Source organism: Simochromis diagramma, unplaced genomic scaffold (genome assembly GCF_900408965.1).
Source record: "Simochromis diagramma unplaced genomic scaffold, fSimDia1.1 OVJJ01000685.1, whole genome shotgun sequence".
Taxonomy (NCBI): domain Eukaryota; kingdom Metazoa; phylum Chordata; class Actinopteri; order Cichliformes; family Cichlidae; genus Simochromis; species Simochromis diagramma.
This window is the reverse complement of record NW_024387477.1, coordinates 5,202,390-5,220,688: the sequence shown is the minus strand read 5'-3', so window position 1 is coordinate 5,220,688 and position 18,299 is coordinate 5,202,390. Positions and strand designations below refer to the sequence as shown.

General features: G+C 41.9%; 1 protein-coding gene across 5 annotated transcripts in view; it reads left to right on the top strand.

The window, feature by feature from the left end:
• gria1a (glutamate receptor, ionotropic, AMPA 1a) overlaps nucleotides 1–18,299 on the top strand; it is a 73,360-nt gene that overhangs the window by 43,805 nt on the left and 11,256 nt on the right. For all 5 annotated transcript variants that reach the window (XM_040015704.1, XM_040015701.1, XM_040015702.1 and 2 more), the window contains exons 10-13: nucleotides 499–705; nucleotides 1,398–1,843; nucleotides 15,565–15,763; nucleotides 16,486–16,733. In XM_040015704.1, the coding sequence (XP_039871638.1) occupies nucleotides 499–705; nucleotides 1,398–1,843; nucleotides 15,565–15,763; nucleotides 16,486–16,733 (1,100 nt within the window). The remainder of the gene's footprint in view (nucleotides 1–498; nucleotides 706–1,397; nucleotides 1,844–15,564; nucleotides 15,764–16,485; nucleotides 16,734–18,299) is intronic.

Genomic DNA, 18,299 nt, shown 5'->3' with positions numbered 1-18,299 from the left:
CCTGGTTTCAGAGAGCTGTCAGCTTCATTGTCTTCATGCAGGCACTTACACAGGTGCTCGTTTGAATCATACCTCATGTCTCTTCGGCTCTAACAATGCTGCCCAATTCCTGTTTTCTTGCTGCATGCTATGTGCTTTTCAGTGCACGATCCAGTCGCACTCATCCTACTTAGAGGGTCTTTGTGGATGAATTGCATACCTACCTTCAGGGAACAAAGCTAAAATAATGCCTTGTAGTTCCATTTAATTTTCTTTTCTTCTCAACCTTTAAACCTACAATTATATCCGGGGGCCAGTGCTTTTTTTTCCTTTTTTTTGCCCTAAGCCTCGGTTTAGAACAAGAGATAGCACTTCATTTTCAAAACACACACTAATTTCAGGGAAATCATTTCAGAAGCTGTTGAGTGAGTTCCTGTAAATGATTTTTAAAACATTAGGAAAATAAAAAGAAACAAATAAAAAATCCGTTTTTACTCATGGCTGCCCCACATCCAACAGGAGTCTCCATACGTGATGCTGAAGAAGAACCACGAACAGCTTGTGGGGAATGATAGGTATGAGGGCTACATCGTGGAGCTGGCTGCAGAGATAGCAAAGCATGTGGGCTACCAGTACAAACTGAAGATCGTCTCAGATGGCAAGTACGGAGCCCGAGATCCCGAAACCAAGATGTGGAATGGCATGGTCGGAGAGCTGGTGTATGGGGTGAGTCGGTGGAGCTTCTTCTAAGATTTTCTTTTTGTTTTCCCCACAGTCAAAGCTGGAAAATTAACTTTTAAATGTCTTTTGTGAATACTGATTATTGAAGGTCTTAACACATTGAAAACCGCACTGGCCCCAAGCCTGTTAAGGATGATTACCTATTTTGCTTTCTTTTTATTAGTATTCTGCGCTGCTTATTTAATTATAATTTTAATATGTTAGACTTTGGGCAAGGTTCACTTTGCAAGAAACAAATCCTTACAGTTTGCTGCTAGAATAATTTGTGATTATATGATTACTAAAGGTTCCTCTGAATTGCAATTTCGACAGTCTAACCACTTTGTTCTTCAGAAGTCTGAAATTGTGCTGTGTTTTTAATTTGACCTGGATCGTTACCGACTAACTTTTGCTGTGTGTACCAACTGTGCTGTGATGAGGGGGAGGAAGATAAAGACACCATCTCAAAACTGAAAGAACTGGTCTTTCTTTTGTTTTCTCGTTGTGCAATACACTTGGATAATGATCAAGAATACATTTATATCTAGACACTGTGTAGTGCACTTTGAGCGGTTGCGGTGATCCTCTCAGACCTTTGCTGCAAACAAGGAAACACAAGTATCATTCCACCTCAGAATTTCAATGAAATGCTACTTTATCCAGCACTGTTTACACCTGCCTTTGTGCTCTTTCCTCAGAAAGCAGACGTGGCTGTGGCTCCGCTCACTATCACCCTGGTCCGTGAAGAGGTGATTGACTTCTCCAAGCCCTTCATGTCTCTGGGTATCTCTATAATGATCAAGAAACCAACCAAATCCAAGCCTGGCGTGTTTTCCTTCCTGGACCCGCTGGCTTACGAGATCTGGATGTGCATTGTGTTCGCCTACATTGGCGTCAGCGTCGTCCTCTTCCTGGTCAGTCGATTCAGCCCGTACGAGTGGCACGCCGAAGACTACGAGGAGGGAGCCGAGCCGCAGACTCCCACCCAAGCGGCGGCTTCCAACGGGGTGCAGCAGGGCCAGACACCGACGCAGCAGAACACCACCCAGCAGAGTCCAGAGCAAACCAATGAATTTGGCATCTTCAATTCCCTTTGGTTTTCACTTGGCGCCTTCATGCAGCAAGGCTGTGATATTTCACCACGGTAAGAAGCTGAGGCCACAAATTTTGAAGCTTTATACTCCTCTGAGTCTCTGCTTTTATTTGTTGGTACACAAAGAGACATTCAGTACCACCTACGTGTAGTACATATCTAGCTGCCACACCAACGCCTCAGCATGCTGACTTGCTTTCTTTTTCAGCTCACTTGAGTTTTGTTTATTGTGATTTTGTTGTGTTTTTCTTAGCCGTTTGTCATACAAAGAAGTGATAAAACTTTGATGAAGGGCAGAAGAGCCAGCTTATGATGTGGTCATGTTGCAGACTGTTGTGGTCTCATTCAGTTTCCAGATAATTCCCATACTGCTAAAAACATGGCACAAATCTAGGACAGTCAAAACTGGTAGTCAGTAGAAAGCTTTAGTATTTTATAAAATTAAAAATTCAAATCCAACTGTCAGTCTCCCGGCCTGCCATTCTGCATCTCACAAGTGATTAGCCAGTCGGTTGTGCGAATATCAGAGCCTTAAGAAGCTGCTATGAAGGATCCTGGTGTGAGTATTGAGTGGTATATGTTGGCTTCCCTCAAGTGCTCTCATGAGCTGTGGTATGAAACCGTTCTCAAAAGGTCACCAATTAAAAATCTCATTAAGTGTCTGAAATTAGAGACACTGAGGTCGACTTTCTGAGCTCTCCAGAGGCGCTAACAGGAGGAGATGAGAAGATAATGTCAGTGTTATCACTGTAAGCTCTGAACTAGCAGAGACAGGTTAGGTCACTCGTAGACAGAGCTTCTTGTCTCTTTAAACATTAAGCTGCATATACATTATGTAGCAGCTACCGTGAAGTTGGAGATCCCAACGCTCTGTCTTGAAAGTGTAATCGTAAGCATCGTTGCGTTCCATCTCGACTTCCTTCTTGTGGCAAATTAAAGGGTGTATTTTCACTTTGGCCTCACCCTGCACAAATAACAGAAGGGAAAAAAACAAAACAACTTTGCAACCCACGGGCCTGCATGCGGCACATAGGTGCTCAGCAGTACATAATGTAGGTAGTGAATTCCTCCTCCCACAGGCCTTCATCTGACATTTACTGTTTTCTGCCTGCAGACTGTGCTGTGCTTCATGCGAGATGAAGCCTATTGTCCAAATGCTCTTCTCTTACAGGCAGAAAATGCATTTGGAATAACTATTGATTTTCTTGTATGCCACACAAAGAGAGAGGGCCAGGGAATGTCACGGTGCTTCCTTAAAATTGTCCCTTCCTTCTGTATGCACAGCCATCTTTGCGCTGTGTGTGTGGAATGGTGTGTACTTTGCAATTTAACAAAACAAAATTAAGAGTATTTGCATTTCTTTTGCTCGAGGAGCGAGGGGGACGACCTCTGCCGATGCAAGACCTTTCATTGACTTTGGCTAAAAGGACAAAACAGGCCATTCCTCTCTACTTTCTTATGTTCTCTGTAAAATAGGTTTGAGGTGGAACCGAATTTCATTAGTGTTATTAGTGAGGTTGGGCTTTAAGGGCGCTTGTCCTCTAAGGACTTCAGTCAAATACCTCTCTTTGTCTTGGAGTGTCCTTTCAAGGTGAGTCTGAGTGTTCATTTTTGGTTCTTGGTAAAAGATTTTTTGGGGGGGGGCTTCAGGGGAATTCACAGACTTTTTTTTTTCTAAAAAGAAAAAACTGCACATGTCACAGCGTGTGCAGCAGGACATGCTGTAGCGATCAGCACGGCCTGCTTGGTGTCTTGAAAAACCAACACAGTGAATGTTTCACCCCGCTGAATACTGGCCTGAAGGAAACATCTTCCCCTTGAAAATTTGGGTGACCTAGTTGCTCTAGTTAGCACAGCGCATATTCACACACACTGGTGCATGCTGATGTGTCTCCTAAAGCATTATGAGTTCTTCTGCTAGAGTTAAAGGACATACTGTTGCAGCTACGGTTTGTCAGATGAAAGCAACAGTCCTTGTAACATCACAAATTCACAAGAACAGAGAATTACACAGCGTACGCAGTTTTACTTTTATCAAAAAAATTCTTTCTTGAGAAGGTTTTGTTCTTGTATGTAAGGTAGTGTTTGACCATCTTCTTTATTTTTTTTTCTTGCCTAGCTGCAGCCTGTCTTTCTTTTTCCACTTTATTCATAGACTGAATATGTCCTGTCGGTGTGAAAAGGGAAGCTAGTGCGGCTGTGCCTAAAACCTCCATACTTCTCTCTCCGGATTGCGAAAAGAAGGCGTATTACAGGGACGTCCTCAGTAAAAACTCTCTTAACAGTTTATATTCTAAGGCACTACCTTCAGGTCTTTATCAATATGGCGTTATGTTCATTTTGTATGTTATGGTCCCATTTAGAGAGAAAGAGACAATAAAATAGAGTGTGCTTTAGAGCGAGGATGCCTTGGCAGGCACAAGTCACTTTTTTAACATTTTGTATATTCAAAACTTTGCTAAAGTACAAAATAACACTTCTCACTCAGAATTGTGTACTGTATTTTTTGGAGCAATGTTATTGATGTCTTAGCAAATACCGCTTATGAAATCCTAGATACTCACTTGTTGGTTATTATGTAAGCACATATGTAAGCAGCACAGCCAATCAGCATTATCCTTGCTGATTGGCTGATCTTAGGTTAGTTTTTTTTAAAGCATCAACTAATATTGATTTGTCTGATGTTGTAGCTCTAACTAGTTAATTAAGAACTTGTTAATTTGGTAGCAGCTGATATACAAAGTGACTATGTGGATATATATGACTATGTGAAATAATATTTGACATAAAGCAGATTATGGTCCGTATTGACATATTACATCACAGAGTTGCTGCAGCTGTGTTGGTTGCACATCCATGATATAAGTGTGCTGTTTAACCACGTTCCAAAGGTAATCTGTTGAACGGATATGATTTGTATGACTATGGAGGTCTTGTGAGCACAAGGAACGCATTGTAATGTTAGCAATGATTTGAGCTTTTCGACACGGTGCGTTATCCTGCTGCAAGCAGCCATCAGAAGATGGGCTGTGGTCATAAAGCGACGGGCATCGTCACCAACGATACTCAGTTTGGCTGTAGCCTCAGTTTCCTGTTCGTAGCTGACAGGAGGGGTACCTAGATCCTCTCCTGCATGGCTTGGTTTTAACAAGTTTAATAACAGAGTTGCTGTTCCCGTTCTATCAGCTCAAAGCAGTCTGGATATTCTCTTCTAACCTCTGACATCAACAAGGTATTTTCACCCAGAGAACTGCCGCTCACTGCATATCTTCTCTTTTTTTAGACCATGCTCTGTAAACCCTAGATGTGGTTATGAGAAAATTACAGTAGCTTTTGAAATACTCAGACGAGCCCGTCGTCTTGACCACTTCTACATGCCTAAATGTAGGGTTGAAGATAGATAGATAGATAGATAGATAGATAGATAGATAGATAGATAGATAGATAGATAGATAGATAGATAGATAGATAGATAGATAGATAGATAGATAGATGGTTAATTAATACATTTCAGAATAAAACTACGTAAAAGACATTATGTTTCTGAATTTGCTGACATTTCCCAGTCAGTGCCTGTAAACCTCTCATCGCTGTGCCTTTATTACTAATAGGTGAGAACAGATTGTTCTAGAGGTGCATTCAGCTCTGTGGTAGGCAGCCTGAAGCACTTCTCTCTTCATACTTCTCCATTTAATCAGAGACAAAAGGCCAAGGAACAACACTGATGATCCACTCTGTCCTGGATTAATCAGTAGGCATGTTTAATTTTCTCGTCAGCCTGTATCTCTGTGTGTGTGTGTGTGTGTGTGTGTGTGTGTGTGTGTGTGTGTGTAGCCTGGTTCTATTAAAAGCAAAGACTTATTGCCATTTTCTTTGTCAGCGCTCTAATAGTAGGCTATCAGATTGGAACAGTCTACGGTGTACCTGTGCATCAAGGTGTACATGCAGCTCTGTTTCTCTGTGCACATGCATAGACTCACTTGTATTAATTTATGCTTCAAACTGATGCGATGCATTAATGCGTACAGTACGTGATTGTGTGTGTGTATTGGCCAAACTGCTCCCCCTGCTATTTATTCTGTGCAAGGCCATGTTTACTGTGCTCTTTCTAAATGTCAGCACTGTCAGTCAGGCCCTCCCATAAGCCCCAGTCTGTGCTGTTGGGCCCTTCTTGTGTTTATCTCTGCAGACAGGTGGATTCCAAGAGTGACCCTCACCCCCACCACACACAAACACACACACAAACATAAACACCCAAAATATTCTCCATTAACTTCCTCGTTCTTTACTTCTTCTCAGTCCTAGCATTCGCTAATCAACTCTGTTCTCCATTCTTCAGAGGTGAAAAACCCTCACCTCTCTCATCCTAAACAGTCGCACATCCATAAAATGTGAATAAAACACAGGGCTTTGGTTAACCCTGTAGTTGTCTGCCTTCTGCGAACAGAATCAAACTAGCTAATCGCATCAACATTGAGCTGTAGTATTGTTGCAAGGCTTGGCCCTCACTCTTCATATGAACCGTGCCAAAGTAATGGAGGCTTAAGTTAACGCATCGCAGGCGAAGTCAAAATCTCAACAGATGATCCAAATAATCCATGGAAGGCACGGAAATAATGAGCACTATACTTGTGTTACAGTGAAGAGCTAGTTTTTTCCTTGTACTACATTTTAAGCGCAGCAGGGAAGATGCAATGAGGGAAATATTGAGTGGATTTGAGTAAAAGAGCGTAGTGTCCTTCAGGTGAATGTGTTTGGATATGTTTAAGTCGGCATCTGTCGTCCGTGTCTCCTCATAGGTGCGCGTTTGTCTGAAATGCATGGCCCCGTGGCGTTCACTCTGGTCCTCAGGTGTCTGCGTTCCCTCCGTTATATGACTGTAGACTGAAATAAATCAGCCCTGTCACTCACACCCTTCCTGCCAGCAGCAATGTCTCAGGCTGGCGGTCAGAATCATTCAATAACGGATTGTATACGAGGCGTATAATGTAACCCCAGCAGGGTCAGTATTTATTTTTTTTGCTACTGCACTAAAAAGGAGAGGTTAAACACTCAGTTTTCTCAGGGAATTTTTGATTTCTCTGTTCTGCATTTCTCCAGCATTACGTGAAGCAAAAACATAACAGTAAAATTTTCAGATCAAGTACTATGTGTAACACAAGCATAGTGTTCATTATTTCCCTGCTTTCCGTGGATTATCTGGATCATCTGTTGAGATGCTGACTTTCTGCCGTCAATGTGTCAACTTAAGCCTCCATTACTTATTTGTTGACTTATGTAAGCACAGACAACTTTTATCAGAGTCTCATTGAAACCCGACCCAGATCGCAAACAATAATTGAAAATATGTTAAATCAAAGTTTTAGTGTCAACCTGAATTCTACCTTTGAGTCTTGATCATTTTTGCAGTTTAATACTGACACATTGTTGAATTTATGACTTCTAATCAACTGAACTTCTGTGGTATTTAAACTATAAAATCCACCACATTTCAATCTAATTTCCCGGTCAGCTATAAATCCATGACTTTTCAACCTCATTGTCACCTGATCAACTATAGAAAGATCATCATCGATCAATTATATTATTGTGTTCTTTTAATGTCATTACGATTACATCGTCAGGTTTTAACATTGTTGTAACATTGACTCAACATTTATTTTGCATTGGGTCACATTTTTCCAGAACATTTAGGATGTGATCACTTTATTTGTTTAGATATAGATACCCTATAGGTTTGTCTTCATTCCATTTTGAGAAGAGCTTTCAAAATGGCTCACGCTTCAAACTGAATATTGTACGTGTTCCTTTCCTCTTCCTTTCAACCCAAACACAGACTCACCCGCAGCACACTGGACTTGAAATTAAAGGTTTCCCACATAATGCAGGCACACCCATTATTTCTGACATAAAAGCTATTGTTCGGCTGCTAACCAAACCCTCAGTGACGAACCAGGTGAACTCTTGTGATCAAGGGAATTATTGATCTTGCACAGGGATCAAGCAGGATGTCACACTGTGTTTATTGTTGTTATTAATGTCGCGAGCACTGAGAAAATAGACTGTGTTACACGCCACCGAGTTACATAATTGTGGAATAAGTTAGCTGCTATAAAGCAGTTTTTTTGGAGAGAGTGGGGGGGGGGGGGGGGGGGTTCAGGAAGGGATGATTTATTCATAAAGATACGGCTCGGTTTAGTTCACGGCACAACTTATGTTTTATTTATTCGGAGATCGCATGAAGGCAACTTTTTGATCTTACATGCATGCACACTCGCCAACAGAAACCACCGAGGCACACGCACGCACGAGCCCATGTACACTCCCCACTGGCGTGTCACACTTTGTACCACAGACAAAGGCACCATCGCCTCTGAGGCGTTTTACTCTGTCACATCAGTCACACATACCATTTCCACATGCAGAGAGGGCTTTTTTTTTTCTTTTTGCTGTAATCAAGCTGTGACAGTATACGGATATATTTCTTGCAACCATGAATAATACACCGAGCTCGAGGCCACATGGGAAATCTACCTGGGCCAGTGTAAACACTGCCAGTTATTTGACTGGAAAGATGCGATGCTGTGAGGCTTATGAGAGGGCCTGCGAGTTGAAAAGAGCCCTAATGAGAGTTTTCTCTTTGTGATGGCAGGCCCACTCTACTATAGGGGTGGATGCCCTTATATATGTAGTGAGAGGGAAAAGAGTGAGAGGAGGAGGAGTGAGATGACTAAAATCTCTCTCAGCTCAGCTGTACTGTTTAGAGTGCAGAGTGTGTCACCATAGCAACCGTAAAGAGATTTTTTTTTTTAAGATCATAGCAGTTTCCCTTCAAGTCTCTCTGATGTGCAGAACTTCACTCAAATGCACACATACAGCATCTTCTTTTCTTTTTTCTTTTTTGCATTAATGCTCAGAAAGCCTGAACGCACTGTCAGTCCGCTTACACGCGTGTTGATGGCATTGATTTGCGGGAAACAGTTGTGATGTATTTGCCTGTTTTTCTAGCTGGAGTGACTAAGAGGCTTTGCGTATGTGTGTGGGCGCGGAGCTGAGCACTCTCACAGATTGCCAGAACTGTCTTTTCTCAGGTTACTTGAGGCTAAGACAGCAATCCGCAGCATCATTCAGCAAACAAGTGTGCGGACACAGATATAACGATTAGAGTTGCATCTCAATTATATCGATTCCCTTTTGCACCGGCAGCGTGCGTTGGCTGCAAGCTGAAGTTTTGTTTTGTTTTGCGTTCACGCACGACCGCTCCAAAATGAGCCATATGTTGCAAAGCAGCCTGTTAACTTCACTGCTTCTTATTGAAAGAAACATGCATTAAATAATTACGAAGCGTTTGAAATCATAATGCTTTTGTCAGTGTTGTTTTGTTTTTTTCCCATAGTCTACTTGAATGAGTATAATTACAAGCTTGTGGTGTGTTTGCTTCAGGCTGGTAACATTACCATAATATTCTCTTTTCAGCTCAATGGCATGGTAATGCTGACCTTTAGATGGAGAGAGAAGCTTTAATAAATCATTATTTTTTGTGCTCCATGCTTAAAGCTCACATGTAGTTTGGCCTTGGAGATGAAAGTGCTCTCAAATAATATAGACTTAACAACTGGGAGGTCTTTGCGACAAAAGCGCAAGCACACAAAAGCAAAACCTGCGGCTTTGCAACAATATCGGCCGTAGTGTGTTACTGTTCCCCCGAGGCTCCCTTGGCAATATCAAGAACACACTAAAAGCGTCAGACAAGTGTGCGTCTGTTGTCTTTCTGTGCACTAAAAGCATCGTGTGTGGCACATCAAGCCAAAGCTGCCATGTCTGCTCTGAGCTCTGAACCCGTGACCGGGGTCCTGCATGTGCTTTCTGCAACTGCAGCGACCTATATTGAGGCAGCTTCACATAAAAAAGTTCAGCACTCATAAATATACTATTCTGGTTAATTATCCCAGCATACCTGTGCAATTAGGCATGATTTGAGCCGCCTGTTTTTTGTTTTTTTTAATTTGCTAAGGAGACTGTGGAGAAAGCTTAAATAAAATTTTATCAACCCATAACATTTACAAGCAGTGGAGGCATAGTTGGGGAAAAGGCTCATTAACAAAAGCCCTGTGATATACAGTAAGTGAGTAGAAGGACTCTTAGAGGAAATATAAGTAGAATCATTTAATCTTCCAAATAAAAGACTAAATTATGGAGTTGTTATTTTTCTTCTTCTTCTCTAATTTCATTCAAATGTAATGCAGGCCATCATCCTGTGCCAGCACTGTGTGACAAACGCATCAAGTAAGGTATTAAAAATGATTCACCTCAGTTCTCACGGCCTGTTCAAACCTTCAGCTCCTTCAAAACAGAATACAAATAATGTTTACACACAACTCGGAATTATGACTGTAGAGCCCTGTGTGCTATATTATGCTAGAATAACTAATGGAGTAACCCTTGACTTGGTTGTTGCACCACACACATACGCACGGCCACTTTATCTTCTGCAGTCTCATTGTGTTGATTGAATAGTGGTCCTTTCTTCTTTATACTGCTTTCTTCATTTCCACGTCTAATGAGTTGTTTTTGCTAAGGATGTTTTTCGCAGTTCACCAGAGCAGGGGATGATTAGCTCAGATATAATCACTCTATCTCGGATTGTATCTATATATATATTTCTGCTTAGTGGCGCAATAACCTCACCAGTTCCACTTTGCTACTCTCTCACTCCCTTTTTGCCGTTTCTGTTGTTTCATGCCGTTGCATGTAAGAAGGCTCGCCTGTGGAAACACACTGGGAGTGGCCGTTCCCAGTCATTGAGAACATACGGCTACTAATTTATAAGAAGGAAACAAGAAAAAAAAAGCTGCGTATCAGAAAACTCCTGTACCATCCCTGATTTGTCTTAGAATCACACCATAATTAGAGACCATTTTCTTTCTCATTTAAACCTCTGTAATTCCTAATCCATTGTAATGTGGCCATTACTGGCTCATTTTTTACACTTGCTAAAGTCATTAGTCATTGCTAATTACCATATCGAAAAGAGGAGGCCAGCCAGGGGAATTCTAATGAGAGTTTAGCGCTATAGCAGATTCCCAGGGAACTGTGGGTGGAGATCGCGTAGGAAACGTCAAAGCCAGAGATCTGGTCTGCCGTGTGTAGCTTTTTAAGATGATTTTTTTTCTGACAAGAGAGTTTAACATCTGCTTTCCAAAGGTAAATACTGTACGTGAGGTCACAGCCCAGTCCTCTTTCAACCACTGCAAGCCAAACCTGAGGGACCCCATCACTGTAAGCAAGAAGCTGATTTAGGGAATGCTAAACTTGGGTAGGTGTCGGGTGGTGAGTCCTGGTGGCCGAGGGGGCTTTAAGAAGCTGTGTAATCAGTGTTCCCGCAGACCTGGTGCAGTTCTTGATTGCATGACATGTTTTCTCTCCATCACTATGAAGCTGAAGCAAAACGCTCCAGGAAAGACTTTAGAAAAATACACAAACAGAACAAAAGGCTCATTTGGATTTGATACTGAATTTAACAACACCAATGAGACCTGTTTCCTTTTTCTGCTCCTAAAATACTTATTATATTATTTGGTTACTGTATTTTTTTATTTATTTAAATTTAATATTTAAGGTAATGGTGAGAGAAGCCAAAGAAGGTAAATAGATCTTTAAGGTTAAGAGAGTTTGGTAGGTAAGTGTGCGCTATATTTGCTCGATCACATGTCAGTGGCTGGACACTTTGATTGATCGTTTAATCATTTCAGCACTAACGATGTGCATACACACAAGTATTGTATTTCTGCCTGTGCCGCTGCGGTTGAGCCTGTGCTTCTGCTGCTGCTTCCATTAACATTCATTTTCTTCTCAATACAATAAAAAAAATTAAAGGCGGAGTGAATAATTGATTAATCGTTGCCTTAACATGACTATGAAATTACAGTGCTGCTCGGAAGATTTCCTTTACTGTAATAGGACAGCTTAGTTAATCTTTTACTGAGGCGCCAAGGTTGGCTGCTGTGCAATAATGTATGAGGGGCGGAAAGAAGGCTCAAAGGAAAGCAGTTCAAAAGGAAACAAACAGAGACAAACAGGTCTGTGTTTGCCAGTCACTTTGCTCAAATGGGGAGGACTGCTGCAAGAGGCCCAACACACACCCACTCACACTCTCACACACACACACTGAGGTGCACAAACGACCCTCACATCCACGCATGCACACACACAGCCCTTTTCTCTTCGTCCAAATGGTGACCCCTTTGTTCCCTTGCTCAGACACACACACACACTCATGCCAGTAAACCATCCCCGGGAAGGCAGCAAATGCACATGTGGGTCATATGTGTGTTGTGTGTGCACGCACTTCTGTGTGTTTTCGTGCATACTTGAATTTGTCAGCATCAATGCCAAGGTGTAGGGTATTGTTGTCTCGGGCCAAACCCCTGTCACCACCCCTCCCCCCCCCCCCCCAATCGCATCCCTCTCAGCACATGAAGAGACAGGCAGGCGTGCACAGCGGAGATGGAGGGTGAACGGAGAGGAAAGGGAAAAGAGAGGAAGAGAGGAGGCGAGAGAAAGAAAAACGAAAGGAGAAAAAAAAGAGCAACTGAGGGGGAAGGATTAGACAGCTGTTTACTGCCATCTCTGGAGGCCAGCAGCAGTCAAAGCTAAAGAGTTTGTCTGCCTCTGGTGGTACTATCCAGTTTACTTTTCATCTTCTATGCCATTTGTCCCCCCCAACACACACACACATTCCTCCTTCGTTTCACTTGTTTCAGCCTAGAATAACAGACTTAACTTCTTCTTTTCACAATAAAATGTGTGCCGTGTAGTTTGAACGCTAACATAAAGGATTGAAAATAACTTATTTCTACAAGGACTCTGAAATTCTTGAACATTATTTTCATCATTTCTGCTCTTTATCTCTATGTTGTCACGAATAATAGCAGATGGCCAGTTATATAGGTATACGGTGGATCCCGGCAAAGCATAATCTAGAGCTTTCATTTATTTTAAAGAAAACGGCTGATTGGGAACATATTGGTGGAATATTAGATCTTGAATATATTTGTTAGCGGCCTTATTTGAGATTTGTACTTTCTTGTTTTATCAATTAATTTTTTAGACCGTACTGATCTGCCTTTTTAACCTATACAAATAGGAAATAGTAATACATTGCTCGAGATATAACACCTATTTAGTTAGACTTCTGGGATATTGATCTGGTCAGTTAAGTATCAGAGGGGGCTGTTAATCAGTTTAAGCTGCTTTGGCGTTGATGAAATTAACAACAGGTGCACTAGAGGGGCAACAATGAGACAACCCCCAAAACAGGAATGATTTACAGGTGGAGGACACTGACATTTTTCCCCCCTCCTCATCTTTTCTCACTGTTTTTTCACTAGTTTTGCATTTGGCTAGTGTCAGTGTCACTACTGAGGTGATACCTGAAGCCCGCAGAGGTAGCATAGTTAGTCACACAATCAATACATGGCATTGCCAGATTCCAGGAGACATCGAGTTAATCCATGAGAGCTGGACTGGGCTGTAGATGGTCATTAACAAATCAGCAAGAACTGGTATCTGCTCCTTCATGCAAGGAGGAACAGGATGAGCACTACTGGAGCTACAAAATGACCTCCAGTAGGCCACTGCTGTGAATGTCTCTGACCAAAAAATCAGAAACAGACTTCCACTGATTCTGGCTTCTGTTTGACACCCCTGCTTCTTTTTTTTCTAAGCAATATATTTCATACAATGGCAACATTTGAGCTTTCTGGAAGGCTTAATAAAAAAATTTAAGTAAACATTTTCTTGTGAAAATTCAAAAAGATCTTATAGGAATCATACAGACACTTCAGTAACCATAATGTGATGTATGGATGCTGGCTGGCTTGCTTCTTGACTAATGTATAAATGACAAAAGGGTTGTTCACTTCTATGAATATCACCTGAAGAACCTTAGCATATTATTGTAGGAGGATTATTTGCAGATGTGCAGAAAGTTATATATCTGTATCTCAAAATTTGTGTGTATTGTGTATGTTAAATATATGAGTGTGTTGACATATCTGTAAATCATAAAAATAAGCATCCATCATCGCTTCCATTTTCTCCTGCTTATTTGGTAGCAGCACTTTGAGCATAAATACCCAGACCTCTCTCTTCCACCTCCATTAGCTCTTCTAGGGTGACACTGAGGCATCCGTAAGCTGTACCTAGATATATCCCAAAATTCCCTCACAGTCGGACATGCCTAAAACAGCTCCATGCAAGCAAGCACATCAGCCAGCTGCTTTCAATGTGGAGGAACTGCAGCTCTCTATTTTGAACCCCTCATGAATGACCACATTCCTCACCTTTTCTCGAAGGATAAGCCCAGATACCCTTCAGAGGAAGCTCATTGCTTTCTTGTATCCATAATTCTTTGGGTCACTACCCACACGCTGTGGCCACAAGTGAGGGTAGGAAAATAGATCAGCCGGTAAATGGACAGCTTTGCCTTCATGCTCAGCTTTCTCCCGATCAGGACAGACCGGGATAGCATCACATCTGCATCGCTGCAGACACTGCAGCAATCTGTCAGTCTTCCACGCCACTCTTCACCTCATGAATGAGACCCTGACATACTTGAACCTCTTCACTTGAAGGCAGCAACCCTGAGCGAGCAATCTGCCCTTTTCTGTCTGAGAACCATTGCTTCAGGTTGAGAGGGGGTTATTCTTGTCCCCAACTCACCTAGGTACAAGTGTGTGTGTATATATATATATATATATATACATATATAGCCCTGCATCACACAACACACATGCTGCGTGCACAAGATTTCACTGTGCAGTCAAAGTTTAACCTCACCTACACCCATATGATCTTTGAGCAGTGAGCAAGTCAAAACACACACACACCACACACACACAGACAGCCTCCCGACTGATTTTTCAAAGGCTCTGCAACCGTTCTGTGTTTGCTCTCGGCTCGCTCCATGGCTGCTCTTTCATCATCTGCCCGTCATCTGAAAAGCATCTTAAATGATTACGTTTCGGCTTCTCTCCCTGTCTCTTTTTTTTCCCTCCATACTTAATCTTGCCTTCATGTTCATGCTCCATTTGAGTCGTGGGTACAAAGGTGAATCACGAAAGCCTTTTATTTTTTGTTTCAGATTTGTGTCATTTTCACTGCATAAGCTCTGCCACCCTGTGCCTCAGTGATTTTTTGGGAGGGGGTCTGATATGTAATGCAACATGATTTTTGCTGCTGCTGTTCAAACTGGGTTCTCTTGAGGTGAAGAGATACAAGGAAACGAACTGCACAGTGCAGGCATTTGAATTTGGCTTTTTTTTTTATTGGAAGTGCAATTAGAGCAGTGGCTAAGTGTTCTTGTCTGTCTCTTAATCCCCAACAATTAATGTGTATGGCATAAACCATATTGGCGACTTTCTTAAAGTGAGATTAATTTGGCAGGGAGAAAGCTGAGTGGGCCTTTGTGGAGCTGGTTATCTTTCCTTAGCAGACCGGGGTATGATCTCCAAGCCTAGTGAAAAGAGGAATGATACAGTGAGTGTGATGTAATGTGGATCATTTGAATGGTGCAAACATCACCGGGTTCTTTTAGATAGCTCTTCTTGATTGCGTGCAGAATTTTCCATAAAGAGAAAGATGGATGCCACCTATTTATTTCTCCCCCACCTTAATGCAGAATTGGCTCTGTCTGTGAAAGATATGTGTGAACAGCATCTTTGCATACCTATTTTTGACAGACTAACAACATCCTGTCCTTCTCTTTTTAGCTCTCTGTCAGGCCGCATTGTTGGAGGCGTCTGGTGGTTCTTCACTCTCATCATCATCTCATCCTATACTGCGAATCTGGCTGCTTTCCTGACTGTGGAGAGGATGGTGTCTCCTATAGAGAGTGCCGAGGATCTGGCCAAGCAGACAGAGATTGCGTATGGAACGCTGGATGCTGGCTCCACCAAAGAATTCTTCAGGGTGAGGAACAAAACCTGGCACACCCGGGGTTTAAACATTTTCATTGTGAGCTAGCGGCATTTGGGAAGTATAAGTTATTTTAAAGTGTTATAAGAGGACAGTAAATGTAGAATCACAAAAACACAGCCGTTGACTCTGCCAGCAATCTAACGGTGAGTAACTACTGACGAAGCAACACAGTATCACGGCAAAACGTGTAACAGACACGCCAGTCCACTTTGTCCATTTCACGCTTTGCCTCTCTAAAACGTGAAATGTACACGCTTACCAGCAGGGGGGGATAATATATTTAAAGGCACAAAGTCGGTAGTGACTTTCTGGACATTCCAGGGTCCTTAATCACCAGAAACCATTAAGCTAGGCAGCTAATGTGTACATACATGTAAATGTGTTACTAATGTCTGTTTAAACGCTTTCCCGTGAATTATTTTCACTCCTTGTGCTGGTAGTGCAGCAACGTCTGCGTGTGTGTCCATTTCATGTTTTGGAGAGGCAAAATGTGAAATGGACACGGTGGACCTGCGTCTGTTACACATTTTGCAGTGATATTGGGTTGGATGAAAAGAGCATAAATAGTTAAATTGGGAGTAAAGTCCTGACATTTTTAAGGATTTTAACATTTACCTTTAACACTCTACAGATAGATAATAAAGTATTTATATACTGACAGTCCCTTTCCCTGTACTTCTATCCCTTTTCTTATTAACATTTCTGGCTGTCAGAGGTCTAAGATCGCCGTGTTTGAGAAGATGTGGTCTTACATGAAGGCGGCCGACCCGTCTGTGTTTGTCAAAACGACAGACGAGGGTGTCATGAGAGTCAGGAAGTCCAAGGGCAAATATGCCTACCTGCTGGAGTCCACTATGAATGAGTACATAGAGCAGAGGAAACCCTGTGACACTATGAAGGTGGGAGGCAACCTGGACTCCAAAGGTTATGGAATTGCCACACCAAAGGGCTCCCATCTCAGGTAAACCTTTGCCACTGCAGTGGTTGGATAAAAGCCTTCGTGTGCTTTTATTGGTGCCTGTGCATGATTATTTGGAGGTCTGCATTTGCTCATTTATGAACATATTTATGTGCTTAGGTTGATTTTTTTTTTTTTTGGTGCCATTTCATGCATTCTGAATGCTTTGTGCACGCACTACCAGATTAACTTATAAGTATAAATGCTCTGATCAGATATAGAAGGCATCTCATTATTGTCACGGTCATCCTCCAACTTTTTGCACATATTGCACTGGCATTTACCGCTCGATCCCTCCCGTTTTCAATTCTGATCATCTTTATTTGTGTCTGCACATCTACGTACGCAGCTAGATTATTCCCAGCTGACTTGTGAGCACTAGCAGAAGTATAAAGCAGGACGATGAGATCTCTTATCCTCTTTAAGGAGCACTTTGCTTCCTTGCTGCCTTCCAATTATATTTCAAACTCTCTTTATATTCTTCAAATCATCCCCCTTAAACACAAACACACACGCAAAAAATAGAAACGTGCCAATCATAAAAATCCGACCCCCTAAAGCAATTTTACAACTTAAAGAATCCCGTATAGCTGCTTTACCACTTAAGCCAGAGCTCACACCTTGAATGTGAAGTCAGCAGAGTGGAATTTGTATTTTGCGACATTTAATGTGATAATTGACATAATGAAGGATAATTCATCCCGGATTTACTCCTGCCATCGATGTCCAAGAGCAACAGCTGTCATTTCACATTACATTAACACCTTAACCAACTTCCCATTTAAATTTCTCCCGCAACTACAGAGAGAGTGCAGAAGCTGGTGGCATCTGAAGCTTTTAATCTATTTCTAATAGGCCTCATTCATTTTAATGAAAGGAGCCATATGGGAAGATTTTATTCAAACTCGCTGCGGATTCATATGGGTTTCCTCCTTGGTTGACAGCCAGAGGTCAGAATGCTGAGTAGAACTGCTTCTAAAGCCTCGATCAGAAGCTCCTTTTTAAAATTTAATACAAATTAGATTCCGCAAATGAAGTTTAATGCTGCATGAACGATAAGACAAGAGGTTGATATAAATCTGCTTCAGAGTCACGTAGTCGGGATTGGCCCAGACCACAACATAGCAGTGGGACAGAGTGGTGAACAGCTAAGGGTGGCCCCCGTTTGATCTCGCTCTCTTTGTGTTAATTATTTACCTAGCGATGTACCTTATTCCCAAGTTGTCATTGTGGTCACAGATGTCTGATATGGAGTTCCATTAACAGATAACAAATATTTGCGATTGCATGAGTGGTATTAAAGCATGGCAATTAGAATGACTCACGGATTTTTTTGGTTTTAAGGAGGAAATTTCAAATGTATTCAGCTCATCCGGAATGGGACATGAATGAGTTACCCATGAATTTAAAGAGCTGAGTCCAATCGCACCTGCAATGCATTGATAATGAATCAGTTTGCACGGACGACTGGATATTAGAGAAGCAATAATCTGACTCTTTTTTTTCTCATCGTGTTTAAATTTCATAGAGTATCTGTGCAGAACTACAGAACTGATACCCGTTCCAATA